This window comes from Pseudopodoces humilis, chromosome 13 (assembly GCF_049639895.1).
Source record: "Pseudopodoces humilis isolate 2021_Gansu_Grassland_sample_001 chromosome 13, ASM4963989v1, whole genome shotgun sequence".
In the NCBI taxonomy this organism is placed as follows: Eukaryota; Metazoa; Chordata; class Aves; order Passeriformes; family Paridae; genus Pseudopodoces; species Pseudopodoces humilis.
This window is the reverse complement of record NC_142212.1, coordinates 4,703,616-4,730,125: the sequence shown is the minus strand read 5'-3', so window position 1 is coordinate 4,730,125 and position 26,510 is coordinate 4,703,616. Positions and strand designations below refer to the sequence as shown.

Genomic DNA, 26,510 nt, shown 5'->3' with positions numbered 1-26,510 from the left:
GAATTTCAAAAAGCCCTAAATTTCAGTGCTCACACTCTTAGATTATTTTGGGGCTTGGAGTGATTTATCGTCTTGTCATATTATTGTGACATAAAAGGAATAAGGATGACCTTTTTGGTAGTGTCGTAACAATTAGCTTAAAGTTAGTAGAATGCATCTGGAGTTAAGAATTAAAAGTACAGATGGTACCTGTTTGGAGAATTAAAGGCAGTTTTATTGCAGTAGCTGTCATTACATCAAAGGAGATCAAAATAGGAGTGACCAGCTTAAACAACCATAAAGAAATGGCATTAAGCATTGCAGGAAGAGCAGCTGCCATTTCTGTCTGAATGTACAGCATCCTTCCCTCTCCTGAATATGCTTGGAGTAATGATTGAGTTGGGATTAAAGGCATAAGGAACTTTGCTGAAAGTCAATCTTTGAGGAAAACCTGACTAACCTCTCTCTCTAGCCTGATATTGCTATGCTCAGAGGTATTTTCTACAATTCCCTTTTATCAGTTCCTAAGGTTATTTACCTTCATCTCATCAACTTCATTATAAGAAATAATTTCCTGTGAAGCATTACATCAGTACTTTACTAATTTCTATGTAGATTGCAGCCTCTGCAGTTTTTTGTATAACTTAATTCTGTCAAAGAAAATCATCAGGTTGTACTAGCAGTCTCATTTTGACAAACATGTTTTTTTCATGTATTTAATTTTCTGTGGATTTCTGTATTGTATTTCCTCCAAAGTCTATATTGAAGTCTGTACATAGTTCATGTGAATCACTGCCAGGATCATTTTCTTTCCCTTCACCATCTTCATATGTTTAAGAGAAATACAAATGGTATTGAGGCTTTGATATACTGAGAGAAGGAATACAAGAAAAAGTGGTAGCTGCAAAATTAAAGCTGAAAAGGTTGAAGTAAAGAGGACATTTTTGGAGCAGAGGTAATGAGATCTTGCAGCCACAGATGTGATGAGCTCTCCCAATCTGTTCTTAAAGACTGAGTTTGCATCTGAAAGGTTTTATTCTTTTTTTTAAAGTCAAATGACATCTTTTTGCAAGGTTTTTCTAGGTAAAGTTGTCCTGACTTATGGTTTTATGAATTCTAAATGCTGTAGTGTATGTATTATAAATAAATGAATGTACTAGAAATTAGGACTGTTCTTCAAAATTACCATTAAACCCAAGCTGATTTTTTCTAGAAGCCCAGGTAACCTTGAGTTGTGTGTTCATCCCTTTCACTATTAAAAAGCCCTGTGTTTTCGGCAGTTGGCTTGATTTCATATTACTTGAGACAAAATTATCTAGAGATTTTAGGTGGTGGATTTTAAAAATTTTTATCCCCCAAAGAAAGGAAAATTGTGAAGACTTATGTAGAAGAGAAAGAATGTCTAAATGCCAGCTGAAGTATCTCAAACAGATGCAATCAAGAGGTAATTGATAGGCTTGGGGATATTTTGTAGGTATACTTGGGAAATATTTCTGAAGGGCAGTTCGGTGTGAAGGCAGAATAAAAGAGCACGAGAATCTGCTTGTAAAAGAAAGTATTGTGGAGACAGAACTGTCAAATAAACAAACCAGCACATTATGTAATTTTTATGCATGCTCTGTTTTGGAGAAATACTGCCTGGCAGCTGGGGCTCTTCTGTTCCTCCAGTGCTTGATAATAGAGAGGGAAAGTGGGCCACTGACTGCCATTGCCATCTCAAGCATTATGTTGTCAGTCCTTCACAGGCAAAAAAAATAATTGATACAAATTGAGTGTACAAACCTGAACTTCCACCTGCACAGTAAATGACTGCACATTTGTGCTCCAGCCAAGACACCCTTATTTGCTGGGAGCAAGTGTTGTGCAGGATTAACATAGTATTAGAGAATGAGAATCTTCTGGGCTGAAAATCCACGGTGTTAAGGGATTTAACTAAAAATAGGGTATTAGATAAGTTTCACAGGGATGCTGCTGCAGTTGTGTTGAACATTATTAAGCAGAAGATCATGTTCTGAGTAATGAGTAGAGGCACTGCTTCACCCCAGCACTCCAGAGAGCTGAAATGATGTGAACAGAACCTCATCAGGCTGGGATTGGCTTGACCAGGTTTTCCTGGGGAACTGAAAAAGAGCTCCATGACTGTCCTGGAACTGCAGTGCACACACGATGGCTTTGGTAGCCTCAGTAGGGAATAATTTGTTCATATCTGTGTGCTGAGGGGAAATTCCATTATCAGTGTACTTTAGGGGTGGGAGTGTGCGCACATGTGAATGAACAGGGTGTTTTGGAGGTTGTTTAGATACTCACATTCAGGAAAGCTTCTGTGAATGAATTTGATGAGCATTAACCTTTTTTTTTTTTAAAAAAAAAAAGGCTTTGCAGTGATCTCTGACTGATTTTACCAGTTTTTTGTATTATATTTTTTGATTTTCTGTGATAAGTAGGCTCAACTGGCAGCTGTGGGTAAAGATTACCTAGTGTGTCCTTATTTTAATCTTTTTCATTTGGTAAATAGATGCAGTCATTTTCATCATTGCAGCTGCAGTTTTCAGATACTACTCCTGGGCCACAGATAACATGTGTTTGATAGGTTTAACCAAAACAAAGTGTGAAACCATGACTTTCACAATGTAGCATTAGAATTTAATATTTGACATGAAAGTGCATTGAAGAAGGAAAGCTGCTCCCTTTTTTCCATTGAAAATATAATTGATTTGAGCAAAGAACTGAGAACATGGAAACTCCAGTAGGGTTTTTCAAGGACCATATAGTGCTGCCAGGGCAAGTGAACAGGGCTGAGCTGTATTTTGGAAATGTGTTGGGTTAGGGATATAAATAAAGAAGGAAAACCTGCTTAGGCAAAGTTTCAACAAAAGAATTACAGAGTTTGGAAACTTCTGGATAATGTTTAAAAGCACCATGGTGAGCAAAGGTAGCTGAGCTTCCTCCAAACCACTGGTTCTCCCCAGCTGTTGTTCTAAGCCAATTGCTCAGAAAGAGACACTGGATTGCCTGGAGCCTTCTGTTATTGCTCCACACAATTACTCTAAAGTACCAGAGAGGTTTTTCTCAATAAAATTTTTCATTTGCCATCAGGAACAAGTCTGTGCAGAATGTTTCCCTCTCTGATTACAAAATTAAATTGACTTTTGCTTTTCTTTTATAGTTTGTGACAGAAGGAGTGCCAAGGTAGTTCGTGAGGGCACCTCTTCTGAAATTTTGATTTTTTTTCTTTAAGACTGTTAAGAATTTCAATATAAAATGTCTAGAAGTGAAGTATCAAAGTTACATAAGGCAAAAGCAGGAAAATGTTTAATTCATGTGTTGGATTTTTAAAAAATGTACTCTGTGTGTTTAGTGTAGCTTTTCATTGTAACGCTCAGAACTCTTTGTGCCTCAGAAACTGAAGATCTATGGAGCAAAACTTGGGGTTTGTCACCTTTAAGGTTGTCTTGTTCTACAGTCTACAGTTATTAATTAATCATTAACGGTTTGCATTTATTTGTCTGGATAAAGAATATCTCATTCTGTCTGCTAATGCTGTGAAGTGTGACCTGAACTGCCTTCTCTACAGCTGAATTCCTTACCTAGTCATCTTTGCACTGGTGTTTTTTTAAATCAATTTATATATTTGATTTGAACCAAAATATTATTTCTGTTTGGAATACTTAAAAATATTCTCTGTGTTACAAATACAGATTAGGATTATTGTTACTGTAGTTATTGTTTATTACTAACAACAAATATTATGTTTACATGGGGGTTCAGTTTTATGAACACCAGGAAAATCAAAGCAGCTTCCCAAGGCTCAGGATCTGTTGGCACATTTGAATATTAATGGAAGTTTTTCATTATGTAGGATCTTCCTCAAATACTTCAGCAGCAACCAGAGTATGAACTTTATTTGTCTGCTACAATTGCTTGTATAAAATTACCTTGTTTTGGGCACTGCACCAACATATTGGCCATAAGCTTCCCCTGCATTATTTGCCAGAGCTCCACTGAAGTCAGGGAAGAAGTAGTAAGTTTATAGTGGGATTTTTTAAAACTTTGCATTAGGATTTTCTTTAGAATTGTTCAGTGGTTAACAACTGCAGTAAGACTGGAATAGTTGGGTATTTTTGTGTCCCTGCCCTGGAGGAGGCACGTGCAGGAGGTGCTGCTGACCGTTCCTGTGCCACACTGACACTGTTCCTTCCTTCTTTTGCAGACATTTGGGCCTTGACTTAGTTCCACGGAAGGACTTCGAGGTTGTGGATTCAGATCAGATCAGTGTTTCAGACCTTTATAAAATGGTAAGAAATTCTGTGGGAGATTCCTTTGAGATTTTACTGTGGGAGGGAAATAGGGGAAAATTGTTTTGTTCTTTACTCTTACATGTTTTCTTGTTTCAAATGGTGTTACAAGTTAAACATGTTTTTCATTTGCATCCTGACCACCAGAACAGTGTCTCCTGTACCCTAAGCCTTGGCATGCTTTGATACATTTTAATTTGAATTTACAAAGTAACATGGTGTTAACTCTGGGAAGGTTCTTTGAGTCCGGAAAGTCCGTGAGAGCCGTTTTTTGATTCTTTGAGCAGATTTGCAGTGAAAAGTCTGGGTTAGTGGTTGCATAGATAATAAACATCTTTGCCCTGTTACAAAGACCTTTTGAGCTCACAAAAAAGCATAATTTAAGCAAAACTAATCCTTGAACATTAAGGCCATCCCTGTTGTATGTCAGTGCTCCTTAGAAACCATGGAGTGCATTTGAATATTTGGATTTTCAGGTGAAGTACACTTTATTGCAAGTTTGTCATTATTAGTCACTCGTACAGTTCTGTTTATACATAATGAAGTTGAAGTTGTTTTGAAAATGTGAATTGTGCCATTAATGAACTGTAAAGCCACTGATGCATTTTACAACTTAACTGTGTTTGGATTCTCTGTTAGTAGGACTAATACAGATAATTTTGGTTTAAATTGTGATGTAACTGTAGAGGGAAAAACATGTAAAATTCAGGAAAGTGAATGAAAACCCTTCCTCAGATGCTGTTTTATCAAAAAAAAAAAAAGCTAAATAAAAACCCCTCAGCAATAATTTTATACAACTTCTTCACCTAATAGCTTTCAAAGAAAATTGTTGTTTTCTACATAATGTTGTTACAGTGTCACTCACTTCTAGGAAGCTTTTAATCTCCTTTTAAAACAGTTTGGACTTTCAGCTATTAAAGATTAGGGGCAGAGAGGTCCATGGCTTGGTGATGGGTTTGGTCTGTACGATGTGACTTTTCCTGCTCCTATGGATTATTTGCACCATGTAACAGCAGATTTAATGGAAAGAAGAATTATTGCATAAGAAATATGAAAGTACACCAGTTTATCGTGCTAATTTTTAAAGTATGTTCCTACTTTGCTGTGGTCTGAGGAGAGTTTGGTGCCAGTACAGAGTTTTCCTTCAGTACAGTGTGGAAATAACTTGGTAGAAAATTCCATCAATGAAGACTCAGGCTGTGAGATTAGTTGCTAATTAAGGATTGGTTTATTACTCTGAGGTTTATTCTGCACATTTTTTTGCTCTGAATACTTGGAGTACTGCAAATAGGCAATATTTCTTGTCAGAGCAGCCTGATTATGTCACCCCCTAGTCCTGTGACTGTCTCTGTGCTGCTCCATCCTGGGCGGGGCTCAGGACAGCACCATTACTCACTTCACACTTGACTGCTGCTGGAGTCTGTAGATGCAAGAGGACAGTGCTGTCTAATCCCATCTCTTCATGGTCAGAAGGCACTTTCAGGAACCAAAGCAGCTAAAATCCTGCTACTTTTTTTTAACTTAAATATAGTAAAAAATGAAGGAAGGGCATGTTGGTGACTTAGGTTGTTCTAGGGTTATTTTAATGTGGTCTGAGGATTGTTTTTATTATTTAGCAAAAACACAGAGAGGGACTCCTCCTTACTTGTGGTGAAATGGATACTCAAATGAGCAGTGAGGTTTTACATCTTAAAATAATCTTGCAAGAATAGTTGAGAGAGCCAAATAATTCTTATATTTTCAGGATTGTAGGATGTTAAATGTAACATAGAAAACACTCATTAGCAGAGAAATGGGTGAGGTAATACATCAGATTTTTTTCTCTGTGACAACAGAGATTCAAGCATTTTTTACTCAGTCATTAGACTTAGCACTTCTCTTCTTGATAAATTGTAAGTTGTTAAATTTGAGCCTCTTTTTAGCTCTCGTGTTTCATTGCTAAGTGTGTCTGTGACTGCTGGGTGATGCTGTATGCTTCTCTTTGGCAGAACTATTGTGCTCTGAGGCCTTGCACATCCTGCTTCTCCACGTTACTCATTATGAAGCTAAATGCCAGTGGCTGCAGGGTGCAGAGCATTTGTCAGGAATTGTTGCTTCGCTCCTGAAGGAAAGCAAATTGCCCTTTCCCTATGACAATGTTTGTGACTATAACCAATATGACAAAACACTTTTTAAAAATACATATTACTTTTGAATGGTGGGAAAATATGTTCTCAGAATTCTGCCACAGAGCTCAGTACTGGAGTTGCCACTGGATTGAAGTTGTCATTTAGGAACACAAAGTCCTGCAGAATGTCAGGAACACTTGGATGGCACATTTTAGTGGAAGGGTTACAAGACACAAATGTCTGAAGTTGTTTCACAAATCAGAAATGTGCAAAGCTGTTGATTAATTAGGTTTAGCTCTTCTATAAAGGTATTGAAGTGGGTATGTGTCTTCAGGACAAATTCAGGAGGTGTATGGAAGGCACAACTGTTGGCTGTGTAACTGCTGCAGCTTAGGCATTTCTACCAATTGTGTGAGAGAAATGCCATTCATGCCATTATATTTTCCTAATGGAAAAAAATAGAGTTCCTAAATAAATAGTTTCAAATTAATGCTGCCATCACCTCATAACTGTTTCTTCTTTATTCAAATGGTAAATGTGATTTGTAAGAAGGAATAGTCAAGAAAATAAGGCTTCAGTTACCCAAAACTCTACTAGGTAAGGAAAACAACTGGACACAAACTGGACAGAAAAATCATAAAATCTTTATGGTTTTCTTGGTTGTTCCTTGTAAACAAAGCAGATTGACAGAACAGGTTGGTGCACATTGGGTTCTAAAGCCCAGTAAGAAGTCAAATGAGAATATGAAGACAGAAAGCTTTTTAAGATGACTTGGGAATGATGGGATTCACTCACCAGGCATTGTTAGGAAAGGAATGAGGAAGAGCAACACTGAAAACTGATATTGGTTGATATCATGTGAAAGAGGTTTGATGAGAAAGTGAAGGTAAGGAGAATTGTTAGCTCTTTCAGTAATTAAGAACAAAACCACAAGATGTTTACTGACAGGCCAAGTTGGATGAATTAAGAATTCCTTCATTTCCCCCAGGCATTAGAGTGAAAGGAAATTGAGATTACTGAGAGCCAGTTTACAAGAACAGAATTATAGAGGAGTATAATAGAATAGCACAAATGGGTAAATAGAAAAATTAGAAAGGCAATGCACAAATTCAGATATAACAAGCTAATATGGTCAGTTGCATGGAGAAATAGTTTTATATAAATAACCTGGTACTAACTGGAAAGCTAAAGGAAAGTTTTCATACTGGGGAAAACCAACTGGCATCTAATGCAATAAAATAATGTGGCACTTAATATCCTTCTTGCCCCACTAAACTCTTATCAAGAGTTATCAATTCTTTATCAAGAAGTTTTCAGTTCCATGGGGTATGGAACTATATACATTCCAGCTGGGATCTTTGGAGAAGCCATATCAGACATGTTAGTGATAGTCATTGGGAAGATGGGCAAGGTTCCAGAATACCAGCAAAGGGCAAGCCAGTTTCACACCTTAAAAACAGGTGATGGAGGAGGAGCTGGAAATTATTCTCTCCCTGTAAAAGATGCTAGAAAATAATAATAAAAAAAAAATAATAATAATAACAACAGTAGAAAATTACTTACAGCAAGGGTATGAGTAATAGTGAGTGTAAACTTGTCCAGAATAAGCAATTTAATAAAGTTCCATAACATAGATAAGTCCAGTGAATGGAGGAGAAGCAGCTGATGCCATATTTAGATTTTGATAAAGGTTCTAAATGTTTGTTTTAATTTAAACTCTCTAAAGGTCATTAGTTCTAGATGAAATTACTGTAATGTAAACACAGAGCTAATTAGAAAACCCATACTCAAAAAAAAAAATAAAAGGTTGTCAATAATTTGATTAAATAGGAGGAGGGATGAATTTGCTGAATTTCTTGGGATCATCTTCCATTTCAAGTGCTTCGAGTTTAATTAAGGACTAGATGCTGAAATAAGGAGTCTGCTTCCTAAATATACAAAATCCACAGAGTTGGAAATGGTATTTCTGATTCTTTCAGTGGAGGGAAGGATCAAAATTCTAAATAATATTGAGAAACTGGAGAAATTATTTGAAAAATGTGGTTTTGTACCAGAGGGGATAATAAATGTAAGATTTGAATTCCTGCAGTCAGTTGTTGGCTCTGAAGTACAGATTGGGACTCTAAAAGCTTAAGTGGTTTTATAGACAAGATGTAAGGTTATGATGAAATCACAAGCTTAATTATCTTTTTATTCTAATGATGGATAAGAAAAGAATCAATATGCCTAAGTTACAATAGCAAGGAATCAGCTTAAGCATCAGAAAACACTTTGATGATGAAAAATATACTGAAAGTTGTATCTGGTAAAGTTTGCACAACATTTACAACTATCTTTTGGGAAAAATAAAGGTAAAACTGATTTTTTTGTTTTTTTAGACTGAAGATGAATAATTTCTAAACAGTTCTATTTTTATATCACTTTGGAAGACTTTTCAGGTTTTAAGGGACCTCAGGAAGGTCTAAGCAAACTTTCTGGTCTCAGTGCAAGGTCAATACTGAAATCAGACAATTCATTCAGTGCTCAGTGCTTTGTCCAGTTGGATGTTGAAAATCTTCAAGGATTCAAAGAATTAAAAAAAAAAAAAATTCAAAGGATTGGATCTCTGTTTTTATGTTCTAATTAGTTTTTAATAACTACCCTGATGGAGTTATATTTTTCCTTGTTGCAGCATTGGGATAACCCATGCTGTAATTGATGGCCACGGTATTTTGGCCAATTTGCTGTGCAGCTCTGTGGAGAGCCTGGCTGCCTCTTGGTGCTGGGACCTTCATGGTTACAGGAAGGCTGCCACGGGTCACCTACAAACCTTCTCTACTCCAGACTCAAAATGCTGCATTCCCTCCATCCTCCTCAAACACCTTGTGCTGCTTCGCTGGCCTTTGCTGAGTGCAGTGTTTCAGCTCTAGCTTACTCAGTGCTGATGAAAAAGGAATAAATGTTATTCTCAGTCTACTGGCTCCATTCCTGATAACAGAAACAGTAAATTGTAAAATGTCCCTGCTGCCGGAGTGCCCCCCTGACTTATGTTAAGCTTGCTTTAGTAGGACCCTGCCAGTCTGCTGCCCCCAGTTTAGGATCATCTGGGAATTTGAGGCTGCATAGGTCTCAGGACAGACCCTGAAGAATTCACACCATCAGCCACTACCTTTGGAGCCTGCAAATCCTGCTGTTTGTTGGGGGTTTTGGACCAAACAGTTTAGTCTGCCCATGCAGGTGTAAGTTTACAGCTTGGGAATGACACAGGAATGCTGTGGGAGACTGTGCTGAGGGCCTCGCTGAGCTGGGGAGAGACAACAGCCACTAATCTTCCCTCATCTACTGATTTGGTTATTTTACTTCAGGGGAATCACTTGATCCAGCATAATGTACCCCTGATAAATCCATGTTGGCTATTTTCAGTCACCCTCCCATCCAAGTACCCAAAAATGGCACATACCCTCTGGGCACTTTGCCTGGCCAGAGGCAAGGGCACATAAATTAACTCAGTCAGTGATTGTATTGTTATAATGTGGTTCTGAAGCATGAAAGCAGAGAGTTAGTCAAATCTAATCTTTTGATTGTGGAAAAATTTAAAACCTGAGGTTTTCACCCCTTATTTTTATAGATTTACCTCAGTGTACACTTTGTAAGCAACAGTGTTTGCTGTGGAATCTCTTCAGACCACCTCTCATATTTGTGTTGCTTGAGTGTCTTGCTTTCTTACTGGAATTTAGAGATTAATTTAATCAAAAGAAGTCAGGACACCTTGAATAGCTTAAATAACTGGTCTTTTCTATGCCAGCTGATGCTGAGTTGTTGCAGGTGACAAAAAGATTAAATAGGCATCTCAGCCAGCTTGAAGGCTTTTAACATTCAGAAGATGGTGCAATAGTTAGACAAACAATGGAGCTGGAGATCATTATTTTTCTACTGAGAGCGTGAAAGAGGACATTTTTATAACTGTGAATGTAAACAGATGTCAAAATATGCCATTTAGAATCACAGAATTGTTTAGCTTGGAGGAGACCTTTAAGATCATTGAGCTCAGCCATTCCCCCAGCACTGCCAATGCCCCACCAACCCCTGTCCCCAAGGACACAGCTGCACATCTTTTAAATCCCTCCAGGGGTGGGGACTCCACCACTGCCCTGGGCAGCCTCTTCCAATGTTTGACAACACTTTGGGTGACAAAATTTTCCCTAATGGCTGATCCAGTAGTGAGGGGCCCAAGACTGAACACAGGATTTGAGATGTGGCATCACCAGAGTCAAATATGGGGTGTCCTTGGCCAGCTGGGCCCGCTGCTGGCTTGTGTTCAACTGGGACCTTCCAGTTAGCCCGGACTGCTTGTGAGGGATTGAAAGTGGCTCAGTGAGCACTTCTGCCAGCTCCCTCAGTACCCCAATATCTCCTTGGGTTATTCTCATGATGAAGGTTATTTCTCCTTTTGTGGCAAAAAAATCTTATTTGCCTTCTGTGTGAAAGATGGTGTTGTAGTTTAAGATGCCAAATACATTCTGTGGACAATCTTTTATTTTTATGTCCTTTGAGGCTTCATGTTTGTCAACAGATCTGCTAATTCTGATACAGAGTGTAAGTGTTTTGTCAGATTAAGATGTTGGGTTTCTAATAGAGAGGTGGGGTGAATGAAGAGAGTATTTAATAATGTGTGGTAGTGTAAATGTTAATATTATAGCTTAAAATGCTAATATTAAGATGATGTTCAGTGAAAGGCATGGCAGAATCATTAATGATGTTTTTTTTTAAAGCTCTCTGAAACCTTTTCAATTTAGATTAGTATTTAAATCTCCCTTTGGAGATTAAATGGCTTCAGTGAGTCTTGCAGTCCATTTTCTGATTATAACATCTTCTAGCATAAAAGGCTTTAAATACAACATCATCCTTTGAGTTTCCAGCCATGTAGCTCTTTTATACTGATGCTTCTTTACAGGTGTTGCGCAGCTGAAATTGTAGAACCATCAATCATTTTTCAGTATTTCATTTTCTTATTAGAGTGAAAAGTTTTAACAACTTTATTTATCTAAAATACATCTTTCTTTCTCGATGACTGGCTTTTTTTAACAAATGCACTTTTTCACAGACAGCATACCAGGAGGTGAGGATTAGTGGTGGGGTATCTTCCCACTTCGCAGGAGAAGACAGATTATACAGAATAATGAAATTTCCAACACTGTAATAGCATTTCTTTTCGAAATTCTGTCTAACTTGTCACAGCAATTTACTGTAAAAGCTAAGGTAAATACCCCCTGTAAATTCAAATAGTTAGGCTAAGAAAGGCTTTACTGAGAAAAGCCTTTAGGAAAGTGTGTGTGATGATACACTGTGAAAAAAATGCCATGGAAAGTTGGTAATAATTTTAAAAGTAATATTTTAGAATTACTGCTCTAATGCTACATAAATATAATGTAAATATTTCTTACTTTTTAAAAGGTTTATATGTTACTATTTTGTATCTCCACAGCATTTGTCAAGTAGACACAGTGTCCAGCAGAGCACGTCACAGGTAAATACCATCCACATTTGAAGTTTTTGTAGCCTTTAAGTCCTTGGTAATGTAGGTAAAGGTATGATGGAGATTACTGGGTAAGTCCTTACCCACGGCACACTTCCTCAGAAGATTCCCAAGTATTTAAGTCACTAAGCTCCTTCTTCAAATTTCCATTTAGGTATCTTTTCCTGAGCTTGTAACTGTTGTTCTTAAAAGATAAAATTGTGTAGTGAGATCAAAAGCCTCACTCTGACTGTGTGACTCTTCTCTCTACCTGCTAACGTGTGGCTTAGTGGCTTCTGTTTCACACATCCTTTCTGTACTGATATAATCCAGTCCTGGTCATGGAACCTGGCTTTGATCTTTACAGAGATCTGTGCTTCCACAGGTACCTGTCTTTAAAGAATGAGGATTTCCTTGGATTTAATTTAAAATCCAGAACAAAATTCCTTTTTTCAATACAAATCTGAACTTTAATTCTGGACATTTTAAGACTTTTTTTTTTTGTTAGAATCTACCTGTCCATGCATTCAGAGGTGATGAGCATAATGAATTTATGATATTCATGCAACCTATTTATTAAGATCACCATGAATGGATGTGAAGAGTTGTAAAATCTGAAAGCATACATTTACTTACACTCTTTTCTCTTTGGCCACCCCAGCATTCACTGCTGTAAATAGGTCTTGGTATGTTAAATCAAAATGTAAACTTTGACTTGATCGGTTGCTCATGTTATCAACCCTTGTTAAGTTTTTTTATACCTGCAGGACAAACAGGCCTGTTAAACCTGGTTCTAAGACATGGATTGTTTTTGAATGGAAAATGATCTTAATCTAGATTAAGTCCAAATGTTCCCCAGCACTGCCAAGCCCACAACTAAACTGTCCCTCTGTGCCACATCTACACATCTTTTAGATCCCTCCAAGGATGGCAACTCCACCAATTCCCTGGGCAGCCTGTTCCAGTGCTTGACAACATTTTCAGTGAAGAATTTTTCCCTAATATCCAACCTAAACCTCCCTGGCACAACTTGAAACCATTTTCTCTTATCCTATTTCTTGTTCCTGGAGAGAAGAGACCAAACCCCACCTGGCAACAACCTCCTTTCGGGGAATTGCAGAGGGCAATAAGGTCCCTCCTGAGCCTCCTCCAGGGTGAGCCCCTCTGCTTCCTCAGCTGCTCCTCATCTGACTTGTGCTCCAGACCCTTCCCCAGCTCCGTTCCCATCCCTGGAGAGACTCCATCACCTCAGTTCTTCCTTTCAGCAAGGGGCCCAAAGCCCAGGATTCAAGGTGTGGCCTCAGCAGTGCCCAGTACCGGGGGACATCACTGTCCTCATTCTGAAGGCCACATAATGACCTCTAGAAAGAAATTGCAGCTTCTCAAAAGAAATAATGTAACAAATGTTACTAAAAATGCTTTGAAGTCTATATACTTTAAATGGAAATCATCAGGAAGCACCCCAATACCGTCTTTATAATTCATTTTCAGTACCAGAATCAAGGCAAAATTTGATAAATAGGATTGATTTGGTTTACTTGATAAAATCAGATTTCCAATGCATAACCCATTTGTTTTGTTTCTGCTTGGTTATCACAGTTTCATCAATCTATTCAAATTAGAAGTGTTAAAAATAGAGGCAGAAAGCTTAATCTTACACCTATCTCTGATACAGAATATATTTGAGATTAAGCTTTTCCTTGATGGTGAGAGGAGAGCAGGATGTCAGTTAAAGGGGTCAAATTGTTCAGGTGTCCTTTATTTAGAAGAATATATAGAAGTATATGGAATATATGGAAGTGCCAATGGTTCTCCCTGGTTTGAATCAGGTGGACACGATCCGTCAGCGGCATGGGGAAGCCTGTCGGATGCCAGTGCCTCATCACTTCTTCCTCAGCCTGAAGAGCTTCACCTACAACACCATTGGAGAGGACACAGACGTCTTTTTTTCTTTGTACGATGTCCGGGAAGGCAAACAGATCAGGTAGGAATGTGTCAAACAGCTAAAAAGCTTCCTAGGAAGAGAGCTGTGAGCAGAGCAAACATATTGGGAATAAACATGTGGTGTGTTCTTGTGGCCCAGCTGGAAGGACAGAGCTGGTAAATCCTGAGTTGCTGGCCCTGCAATCCTTATGTGGGAAGATCAGAGGGTACTAGTCTTTGCATAGGAAATTTAGTGAAGAGTTAAAGGTACAGAATGGTTGAATTTTTTAGTTTTCTGACTTTGACTTCAGACATTACTGAATGGTGTTTTGTAGCTTCCTCCTTAGGGCTGTTGGTTAAGAAGCACAAATGACGACAGGGCCAGGCTGCGGTTTGAGTGTGCCTCCTTTAACTCTCCTCCACTCCTTGGCTTCCAGGCTTGTCACAAAATAGCTTTTTCTAATCACTGTATTGCTCTCAACATAAACTCTTAACATTCATCCCTTTGTCTGCTCTCTGTTTATTGAACTAATTGGTACCAGTGTTAACAAACATAAGGTGGGCTTTTTCTCTTACAAGCCCGTGTTTTGAAAACATCAAAGTATGTAGAAGAGCATTGCAGCAGTTATTTTGTGTCTTGGAACTTTAGCAAATGCAGCTTGGTCTGATCTGAAAACACCATGTTTGTGCAGTGTTCTGAGTTTTGGTAAAAGCATGTCCTGGCAGTCACTTGCTGCCATAGTCAAAAGTCTCCTAGTTTTCAGCAATTAGATTTAGATTTATTTCAAAGTGAGGGAAGAGCCACAGAATGTTCTTTCCTCTCTTTGGAAGACAGCTCACAGTAACTGAGAAGAGTTTTCTATCTCTTCAGAGTGCCATCCCACTAAATATTGGTCTGTATTAGAACGCTCTGATGACTTGGTGTTTCCTGATATCCAGCTTCAACCTTCCCTGACACAGCTCCAGCACTTCCCTGCTGTCCCTGAGCACAGAGAGTAGAGATTGGTACCCTCCACTGCCCCTCAGGAGGATGCTGAAGACCCCAGTGAGGTCTCCCCTCAGTCTCCTCCAGGCTGAATAAACCAAGGGCCCTCAGCTGCTCCTCACAGAGCTTCCCCTCCAGACCCTTCCCATCTTTGCAGCTCTTTGGACACTCCAGTTGAGGTAGTTAGCAGGAATTTCTTTGAAAGGAAATTAATTGTCTTGGGCTGCACTTTGTATGTAAACACTGAGTGGAGAGCCTTAAGGAAAGGGTTTTGCCAGTGTTAAAAAGAAAAATAAAAAATGAAGCAATAGTTATAATGAGAAAAAGTACAAGGAGTGGTTCAGGCAAATTTAAATATATACAGTAATGCTTTTTTGTGCAAACAGTTGTTATTACTTAGCTCTTTGCATTAAGCATCCGTGGTCTGCTGTAATGAAAACAGCATAATTTTTACATTTTCTGGCATCCCAAAGAGTGCTGGGGAAAAAATGTGTAATGAGGCTGAGCTCTGTTTTGGAGAAGAAACCAGAAAACAGACAAACACATTGCTACAAATTTAGAATTATGTTTTTATATCTACTTTAAAACATTTTCTTTCCTCTTGGGAAATAGTACATTAAGGTAAAAAACCCAAGCAAGGCTTCTGCAAACTGTACTCGAAATGAAAGGGACAAATTGACTTCTGAAATGGTTTGGAGGTTGATAAATTTCTTACCCAAGCAGCTCACACTGGAGGCTGAGTGGCTTTCAGCATTACTGCCTTGGACATGTGCTGGATTATAAACATCCCTGAACCTGCTGGTGCCAAGAGTTATTTCCCAGGGAGGTTAAGTGAGGAATTGCTGAAAGTTCCAGTGTTTTTCAAGGGCTGAAGGAACAACATGCACCAGGTGTGGATTAACAATCAGAAGGTTGGAGCAGCAGCTGAAATGCCATTTGAGATGGTTCCCATGTTCTCAATACAAAAATGTTCCTATTTCAATGGCTGTCAGCAAAGGGGGAGCAGACAAAGGATAACAGTGGGGATCTGTGGACAGCAGGAATAACAACACTGCCATCAGAGGGGTCAGACCTAGAGGTAAACACAGAGAAAAAGTTACTTCATTTCTAGTTTGTCAGAAATATAAAAAGTAATACTTATAAGTCAATAGGACTTAAAGGCTCAGATAAAAAGGGATTAAAGTGTATTTGTCTGTTTTAAAGTGTTTGGGATTTCTTTTTTTCTTGCATACAAAGCCACTAGTCTAGCAACTTTGTGACTCATCTTTAATACTTCAGTTTGTTTGCTAAGTGGAAGTTACTGGAAAATGATGTGATAATTGATCCAATTTGGATTATAGCCAATGATTACACCCCATTGTGAGACTTAACTTGGGATGAATGATCATGGAATGAGTGAGTTGAGAGTAACATCAAAAAGGCAGCAAAGAAAATGTTACTGTGAAGATTGTGAACTCTGCACGGAAGGTGTCAATAAGGATCAGAGATAGGTAAACTGATATGGAGAAAAAAGCATTTGAGAGTTGTCTGTTTGTGAGTGATACTGTTGAAGAGCACAAAAGCAAATTGCTTCAGTATGAAGGAAAGATTAAATATGTGGGAACAACAGAAAGTCTGTATCATGTTCTGTGGTGAAATGGAGCTGGGAAGGCAATATAAAAAAGGACAAATGAAATTGCACAAGCAGGGATGGGAAGAGACAGAAACTTGCAGGAAAAATACAACTAGCAAAGGGCATCCAGGACAAAAAAAAAAAAAAAAGGAATAATTCTATAATGCTTTCCCAGCAAGCCCCCACTTTTTTTACAAAATCAAGAAATAACCGAACAGATTAAAGGGGACATTAAGCCATGAGCAGATGTTTCCAAGATAGCTGGAGTATTTAATGGCTGTTTTGCCTCAATCTCCCTAAGAAGGTCAGCTGCAATCCGATGACAAATGCGAAAAGTTGTGGAACAAATAAACTACTTGTTAGCACTAAGAAGCTAACAAGATGGTAAGTAAAAGTCAACATAGATTTGTCGAGCACAAATCACATCAGAGCCAACTAATTTTGTTCTGTTATATGGGAATGCACCTCCTGCCTCAACAGAAGAGAAGTATTAAACTTGATAGAATAAAGAGATACAGGCTGGATGAAACTGCTCTAAAGGAGCTGGAAACAGGTAGGCAAAAGGATGCAGAGTGTTATTTGTGCTAGAAAGATGCAAAAAATAAGAGATATATTGACATTTTTTGACATTTTTAGCATGATTTTGATGGATGAAAAATAAATTAAATTTAGTAAAGCAGTGAGGTTTAGATACCTATATAATAACTTTTTTTTCTAGGAAATGCATGGAATTTTGTAAAACTTAGAAAAATTACACATTCAGAAGTATGATCGTGGGGTTTTTCTGAAAATAAGCTTTATAAGTCCACTAACTGTCATAGAATCTGAGAATGGTTTGGGTTAGGAGGGACCTTAAAGGCCATCTCATTCCACCCCCTGCTATGGCAGGGACACCTTCCACTGTCCCAGGTGCTCCAAGCCCCATCCAACCTGGCCTTGGGCACTGCCAGGGATCCAGGGGCAGCCACAGCTTCTTTGGGCACCCTGTGCCAGGGCCTCCCCACCCCCACAGGGGAGAATTTATTCCTGATATCTCATCTAAATTCAGTGTGAAGCCATTCTCCCTTGTCCTCTCACTCCAGCCCATGTAAAGAGTCTCTCTCCATCTTTCCTGTAGGCTCCCTTCAAGTTCTGGAAGGGGCAGCTAGGTTACCCTGAAGCCTTCTCTTTTCCATGCTGAACAGTCCTGGTTCTCTCAGCCTTTTGAGTATGGAAAAGGATAAATAAATTTCTGTCTTTTTTTTCTTTATAAAGTTTACATTTAAACATGTGAATGTTTTTCATCCTGCCAGCATCTTCCACCAGTTACCCTATTTTACACACCACTGGGATTTAAAATTTTCTTGTCACCTAGAAATATCCTTAATTATGGAGAGTGAACAGAACAAAAGAGAAACTCTGCTGTGATTGAATTTGAAGATCTGGAGTTCTGAGCAGTAATTATGCATGGAAAATGTTGTTGTGCATACTTCTGCTGGTAACTCCTCCACCTGCCTCCTCCTACTTACTGAGCCTTTGCCATTCCCGTTATAGCAACGACCTCCTCGTGACTGCAGCTTTGGGAGATGTGCTGAGTGCCCATGGTGGTGTTGATGGGAGTGACTGAGGAAGCCCATGTGGGCATTTCTCATACAGAAAGTGTCCAAACCTTTTGTTGAGAGACCAGGTGTTCTCTGCAGTGTCTATTTTAAATATCTGCCATGTCTTTTAGGTGAGCCAGGATTCTAACCACTGCAACACAGGCTAGGAGTTGGATTGGGAAACATCTATTTCAGTGTTAAAATTTAAAAGCAGTAGCCAAAATGAGAAAAAACATAAGCTTGCTCTTTAAAGCTCTTGCTAATAGGTGATACAGAAAGATGTTTTTAGTGGAAATGTTCTCAACTTGTGGGTGGATGATGGGGAGAATGTGAGCAGTACAGTCTGTCCCAAGTCTTGCCTTAAGGATTTAGCACCATTGACAAAGCAGTTCTCGGGAGAGAAACATGGTTTGGAAACGTAATTATGGACTGAAAAAACACTCTGGGTCTACAGCAGGATAGTTGGCTTCAGCTGCTCAAAAGTCATCTGACATAAAATCATCTGGCCCTATTTTTCAAGGCTGAGTCAAAAAACGTTCAGTAGCAATGTTTGGCTATTAGTACTGCTCTGCATTGGGGTTTGGTGGTAACTGCAGAGGAAATGGAGATAATGATTTCCCATTTGTAACTCATCTCTGGATCCTGGGACGCTTTCCAGCCAAATTATTTTCTGTGATAAAAATCAGCAGACAAATGTGTAAATGGGTCAAGATACTAATGGTGTAAAAATATTAGAAAACATTAGAAACATTAGAAAACATTAGAAACATATAAATTTAAATGTGTCCTTGTAAACAAGTAAACTTATGGGGCATGACCACACTGGGTTTGGTTTAACCAGCATGTGAGTGTTAGAAGCTTTCCCAAGTTGTTGCTCACTTGTACAACCTGGTCTCCTGTAGAAGTCATGATACTTCATTTGAGTGGCAAAGGGAGGCTATAAAAAGAAAATATTTGTGCCAGTGTTTAGGTAGAGTAGAATGAAATGCACCACTTGGAAACACTGGATTTAGAAATGATGAATTTGTAGGGGATTTAGAAATTATGAATTTGTAGGGGATTTGATTTTCGCTCCTTCTGTAGTAGGAGTTTCTGAGACACAGTATTCCTGATTCAGACGTCAGAATACAAATCTGTAGCTAGCTGCTGACGGTTACCTTGACAAATCTGCCAAGAATCCCTCATCTCTGTTTGTATTTGATGAAGGCCATTAGCTTCATGGTTCTCATCATCATTTAGTCATGGGTTTTTTTTACTTTCAAACTGTCAATAGGAATGTATATCAGCTAAAAAATGTTAGCAAGAACAGTGTTGCTAAAATTACATTGTGCTTACACATGCCATCTTGAGTAATTTTCCTGTAGCACTTGCTAATTCAGACAATTACCACTCTCAGGAGCTTCCATTTCAAGCATTGAGCCAACTTGTGAAATGCAATGGCAAATTTCCCACAAGTCCTGTTGGAGAAGGGATTTGAGTCCTCTCAAAGCTCTGCTGTGCAGGATCAGCATCCTTAATGCAGGAGCACCTGTAGAGAGCAGCCCTACCTGCCCAAAGCAGGGCTGGAGAACTTGTACACAGACTCTGCTTGGGCAGAGGGAGCTTTGGCAGCTTGGAGTGGAGAGAGGGGGGCAGGTGAAATAAAAAAGAGTAAGACTGGCGTTAATAAGGTCAGAAAAAGGAAAGAAGGGTCACTGGGTAGATAAATATGGTTGAAGTTGAATAGCTGAAAGAGAAATTGTTAATTAATGTGGAAGGATCCGCAGTAAAAACTGTGTCAAACCAGTCTGACTGCATTCTCTTCCAGGGTATGGGACTGACCTGAAGATCCTTTTTCTGTATTGTTTCTCTCTCAATTAATGCCTCTGGGAGTGCTGGGACAATGTGTGGGCACTTATCCCCAGTTAATTGCTTTAAAATATTATCATGTTCCTTTATTGCCAGTTGCTATGTAAGGAAGTAGAAAATTATATTTTACTTTTATTGTGCAATATGCACTAAATTTTCCTTTTGTTATGTTTTTAATAGCATAGCTATTTTAAAATAGAAAAGTTATCTCATTCACTGTCAGTATAATGATTTGTCTGCTGGGAAAAAAATAACTTTGTATCACTCAGAATTATTTCTTTAATATTCAGAACATTTTCCCAGGGATTAACCTTACCAACTAATGAGTTTTTTCTTCTGCTTAGTCATGAAAAAACCCATCTTTCAATTTTTACCTGTCTTTTATCAATCTGATCTGTTAGGATAGTTAATCCTTCATCAGCTCCTCCTGTACTTTAGTTTGGTGTGGCTTTAGTATTTTAAGGGAAGTGTTTTTCTGAGTTTTGTGCAAGAGAGAATTCATAGCAATAGTAATGGTAGCAGAATGAGTTTTTCATCCTGCTCAAGGTGAACTTCTTCAAAACCTTAGCAAACATTATTATTATTGCTACCCACAGCAGTGGCCTTATTGTGGCCACTGCAGTGACCATGGAAGATCTGTGTGTCTCTGAAGTCTGCTGCACACAGACAGCTGGGATAAAGCCTTTCTGCTAGAATATAGAACTTCTGAAAAACACAAGTTTTGTCATCACTGAAGACAAAACCTGTGGAGTATTTGATAAGGTTTTTTGGTGGGTAGATTTTTAGAAAAGGACACAGGAAGGGTGATGCATTTTCATTTTCTCTATTGTTTGCTTCAGCTGATTTTCATTCCCTGGATCTCTCTCTGGAATCTCCATTTGCTTGGTTTTCCAATTTATCCCCTGTCTAGGGGGATAAATGGTGTATGCAAAAGAAAAAGAAACTGCTATGTCTGTATTTGTATAAGAAAGTTGCTGTAAGAGTTGTAAGTGGTGTTATTAGAGATGCTAATTCTTTTCTATAAAACTACTGTTTTTCCTAGTTCCTATGGAATTATTAATATGTAGCTATTCCAAAGCAGGAGCTTTTACAAAATATCTGTCTTATTTTGTATCTCTCACCACCACCATCTTCCTTCCCCCATGAGTCGGGACTTTCTGGGTTGGGGATCAAATATGACATACAAATAGGCAGGGATGTAGAGTTTTCTACAGGGTTATCTTGAGTTTTCAGTTGTTAACAGGAAGAAATCAATGAGTTGTAGGCACTGGAATGTCTTCCCTTTTCCTGCTTAGGAGGAATTGACAATGTGTCATGAACACACACAGCTGGAAGAAATTCTGCTCACTTGAGGGACAGCAGGGAAATCTGGATTGTTTAAATGTGTAAGTGAGCACAGAGAAAGCACTTCCAAGTAATTTTCTGTCTGTAGGAAGGCCCAGTGTATGGAAGCCTCTTGTTACGCTTGAGCTCTTTCTGTGGCAAAATTCCCCCTCAAAAGCCAGTTCTGTGTTCCTGACAGAAACTGTCATTGTGTGAAGGTCTTGTGGAGCAAGAATTAAATGTGACAGCTGCTATATCAGACCTCAGAACCATTAGCTTCTCCCAGGGTAGACATGGTGATAAAATCCTTATTCTACAAAATACCTGTAATCCAAAATTAGAAGTCTTTCCTGCAAAGCTTTCCTCACCTGCCACCTGGCAGGGTCAGTCTGCCTTGCCTTCCATTAGTTAAAATTACCAACACTGGGGAATTGCACTAGATGACTCTGAAGCTTCTCTCTTTTTTAAGATAGAAACCTGTTCTAATTGACAGAATTCCTTTCAGGAACAAAACTATGTACCTTTCACAATGGAAATAACAGAGAAATCCTCATGACTGTGTTGACAGTGTCAAATGTTCAAGTGTGGCAGAGTCACGAGAAGCCAAGGAGAATGTAATTGGTGCTTAGCTCCCTTTCCCCTGCAAGCCTCAATAACACTTTAACATTGTGGTGGTTTTCCCTTGAATGTGGCAAGAGAAATGACAGGTAGTTATTTTCACTATTTTCTGTTTCCATGGAAACCCAGTGTTTGCAGTAACAGTCTTACTGTAAGCTCTGTAATCCTCCCCCGGGGCTTCTCGCCAATGTGGTAATTTAATAATTCATGAGCATTAAGCCTGAATTTGCAGGGAAGCAAACTGTGTTGCTTGGAGCCGTTTTCTCAGGGCCAGATTCATTTCCCTCACAGATTTGGTGTTCTTTTCTCTAAGATGTCTTTATAAAATACACTCCATAAACCAAAGCAGTGGACTGTGCCTCAGTTGTTTGTGAAAACGGGGTTATTGCAGTGACTGGATAAGACAGCTTGGGAAAGAATTCTCCTGCCTCCCCCAACAAAAGAAAAGGGGAAAAACCAAATACACTCTGTGAGCACTCGCCTGAAAAGGAAGATTTTTAAACAGTCCACGAGTCGCTGTTGAGACAGAGAACAAACAGAAAGTTCAGCAGAGGTGATGCTCCTGTCTCAAGGGCTCTGCAGTGACCGCTATCGATGATGGATTGCTCAAACACTGCTGGCATCTGGGACATGCTGTTGCTTTACACTGGAAATGGGAATTGAGTTCTTCACAGACACAGGTCCATTCTGTACATATGCTCTGGCTTCCTGTCGCACTCACACTGAGAATGGAGACTCATTTTATGGAGCTCTGGGAGATTTTCTTATTAGGTCAGTCTTACAGCAGCTGTAAGGACCTAGATTTTTTTCCCAAGAGGATGAGCAAAAATTAGCAACTCTATAAGATAATCATGATGAACAGAAAATAAACTTGAAAAGGTTTTTCAGAGGATACTCCTACTGCTTAAATTATCTTTCGAGAGTAAAACCCATTATTTTTCACAATGGGAAATTATTAAAATGTTGATATAGGTGTGTGCTTTCTTTGTGGACATGGGACCGTGCTCCTGAAAGTGAGGCTTTTTTCCTTTTTAGAAAATTTCTACAGGGTGTTCTCAAAAGCATCAGGCTGCAGTGCTGTCCTGATGTGACCATTTCAGTCACTGGCTGTGGTAATGCTCTTGCAGTTGACAAACTCAAGAGATTTGGACAAATTTCTAGTTTCCAATTTGGTCAGTGGAATGAAAATAAAAGTCTATTTTTTTCTTGTGTGAAGCTGTGCAAGCAAATATGAGAAGCCTCATGTGGTTATCATGAACTGTATTGCAGGCTGCAGCACAAATGGAAAGCCAGGACAGTAGAGCCTGGTTTTCACTCAGCCTCCAAATAGGATGGTGAGGAGCAGTAATTGCTTTGTGGAAAACTGGCTAATGCTGCTGCCCTGGGGTTTTAAAACTTCTGCTCTGCTGGGTCACTGCACTTCCTTTTTGATACAGGAACAGCTTCCCAAGTTAAAGCATGCAAATGTTAGCTCGTCCAAACTGTAAGGTTTTGAGACCATAGTTCAGTTTTCTCTCCCCTTCCCACTCCCACCAAGTCCCAGAGATCTCTTTCATGGTGTTTCTCTCCTAACTTAATTCATGTTTTGAAACAAGCTCCTTTTTTTTCAGCTTTAAGAAAATGCTTTGATCCTATACTAGTAATTCCTAACATATAATTCCGTTCATCTGGTCAACATATAGTTCTTGTAGAGCTTGTACACACAGGGAGAGGAAGAATGCAGTATTTGTTGACACTGATGAAGTAAACTGCCTGAAATGTGGTGTGCACAGCCAGGCTGGGATATTTTGAAGGGAAATGTTGGCAAGGTTTAGTTGCCATAGAGTGACCAGCTCATCCCAAGCTCTCTCCTGAATGGCCTGTGTGGAGCTTGTTCTTGAGATTTATTTGGGACAAAATACAGTGCTTTTACGGTAGCATCTTCAAGTGCTTGTGGTACTCGTATGCCAGCTCATATGTTACTCTAGAATTATTGTCAGGTATGTTAACATTCTTCAAAGAAGAGACAAGAGATTTTTTGGGGAGGGGAACAAGGAGAAATTAAATAGTATCGTGCTTATCATTTATTTTTTAACCAGTAGGACTGAAAGGAGATGAACTGTCCTGGCTAGGCAAGTGTTTGTAGCTTATTCCTGAAAACTTCTGGCTTCTGTGGCAGTATTTCCCAATTTTTGTTCCTGAGTTTGTATTCTGCATGCAGCTAAGGTTTTACATGACACTAAAAGTGTCAGAAAGAAACCTGGAGAGACACAAAGAGAAGATTGTCTAAAAATCTTCTTTAGAAAGTCTAAAATACAAGCTCTTGTATGATCTTTTCTGCTATCACTGTACCCCTTTCCATGAGCACTTCTACATGTGTCATGGACCAATACATATTTTTAAAATAACTTGTGTTCTTAGAAGGAGTTGGCCACACACTAAATTCTGAAAATCCAATACAGCTTTTGAGAAAGGACTGAGGTATTTTTAATTATATTGGGATTTTTCGGAGTTCTCCCAGTTTTATCAGGAAATAAGAAGCTCTGAGGAAAATTAGAAAAATTAGGGAGCATATGTACTTTTTCCCTTTCAGTTGGAATGGATAGAGTGAAGGAGGTTTTGTTTCTGAGATAAATAGCTGCTTGGATCATGATTTAAGGCAAGGGAAGGGTGTAAGATTCTGCCTAATGAGATTGAAGCCCTAATGTGCTGCTGTTTTTGGTTTTCCTGCTTCAGAAAACCAATCTCCTATACTTTGTTGAAGAATTAATTTTTTTACTCCATGTTCTTTATCACCAGTCTCCAATTCAAACAGAAAATTAATCTGCAGCCCTCCGCAGCTTTGGCATTTTGCATCTGTTAGTGCTGTATCACCATTCGCAAATTGATGCTCAGTCAGGATTTTTGTCTTGAAACACCCCCAGTAATGAAACGTGCCCATGAATGAATACAAGGGGCTCACCAGCCCAGCCCAAGCTCTTTGCCAGCCCTTTTCTTTTGTTGTCATCTTCACACATTGTACAAAGAACATCACAAACAAACCTCAACAACAAAAACTCCTTGTGAGCACAATGCCACTCCTGCTCACCCAACAATAATTTTTGTCCCTGTTTGCCCCCTTTTTCATGCTGAATTGTAACATCCCAAACCATTGATGGCTTCCTTCCTTTCTGCAGAGTTCAGTACGGTCCTGCTTTTCAGTCACTTTGGGGAAGCCAAGAAGTGATACACTACACTCCTTTCATTTTTCTTCCTTTTCAAGCGAATGAACAAGAAGCTGTTTGACTTTGCTTGTCAGAGCAGTGGTTCTTATATTTGAGGAGCTGTAGCAATTACTAATCATGAGAGTGATTGTAAACCCTGGCTTAGTGCTGCACAAGAGGTGGTTTCTCTGTGATGTGAATTAGCACAGGAGGAGATGCTGCAATTAGAGTAATTGGAGCTTACTTATAGCATATAGGAGCAAGAGGAATAAATAAGCTTTTGTTTAAGATACTGCTTCTGATGTGGCTCTTGGGTCTGAGCTCAGCAGGGTAAAAATGTGAATTTTTTTCTCAGTTTTGATGCATTTTTCTCCAAGTTTATGCAAAAGGACTAGTTTTGGTGTATATTCAGAATAGCTGAAAACTTATATTGGATTGTTGATTTTGGTTGTGGGTGTTTCATGTTTTTTTTTCTTCTGGGCAGTAGGATCAAGCAGTCAGATTGCATCTCTGTACTTCCCATGCTTCATTTCTACCACTCATTTGGCAATTATAACTACTGGGCTTTTAATTAATTTCCACATGTAGCTTATTCAGATTTGATACTTCAGTCTTCCTAAACTGGACTTAACATTTCCTAGATTCTGTGCATGCTCTTGTCCTTGTGCAGAAGATAAGCTTGAGGAAAAGACACACTGGAGACATAACGTTTTCCAAAGACGTAGCTCTTAAAAGAAGAATTGAAGATACTGAATTCCCATTAAGTTTCTTGACCCTAAATGTGTGTATTTTTGTCTAAAAGCAGACCTGCAGTGGTAGATGAAGGCAGTGGATTTTCAGGTCATTGGAAACAGGGTTATTCTTCCAGATTTGCTTTGACATAGAAATAAATTTGTGGTTGTAAAATGGGAAGTAGCTGACTAACTAGTTCATAATGTGGGTCACCATTTTAAAAAGGTTCCAGTCCTATTCCAGGGATCCTGACAGTATCAGCACCAGTGAGACCTTAGGAGAATAGTAACAGAATAGCAGAATAATAGTAAACTGCTCTTGGTCAGTAGTAATATCAAAGATTAGAGGAATGCTGGAGATGAGAAACAAATCCAGAAGTTTAGGAGAAGTGATGTGCAAGGAAAGGAGGGAGAACTGCAGCTGGCTTGGTCCTTTGGGGTGGCCTCTTGGCACTGCTACCCTGTCGCTCTCTGCCTCCTGTCCATGAATCTCCTTTGGCCAAATGCCTCTTCCTGTTCCATAGTTCTCAAATGCTGCTGCTGACTCAAAGTCCCTTTAATTGTTTATTCACACAAGCACAGGAGGACTCAAGAGAGGATTGGAAATTAAAGGAAGGAATGTAAAGGTTGTTGCTGCAGTGGGGCTGGAATAAGGGAACAGGTGATCAATAGGCAGGTGAGAAAGGTGGTGCCTGCTTCATTTCTTGAAAAGCACTGGAATAGGGGAACAGGAACCAGATTTGCTCCATGGCTTTAATAAGGAAAAATGAATTGCAAGCTTTAAAAGGTTTCCACTTATTAATGGAAGAAAACCTTGCAAGAGACCATCAAG

The 26,510-nt window shown here is 39.0% G+C and overlaps 1 protein-coding gene across 14 annotated transcripts in view; it reads left to right on the top strand.

Moving 5' to 3' along the window:
- The window catches only part of DOCK3 (dedicator of cytokinesis 3), a 183,288-nt gene that overhangs the window by 63,633 nt on the left and 93,145 nt on the right, over positions 1-26,510 (top strand). For all 14 annotated transcript variants that reach the window (XM_088061622.1, XM_088061619.1, XM_088061624.1 and 11 more), the window contains exons 7-9: positions 4,190-4,274; positions 11,847-11,888; positions 13,706-13,860. In XM_088061622.1, the coding sequence (XP_087917748.1) occupies positions 4,190-4,274; positions 11,847-11,888; positions 13,706-13,860 (282 nt within the window). The remainder of the gene's footprint in view (positions 1-4,189; positions 4,275-11,846; positions 11,889-13,705; positions 13,861-26,510) is intronic.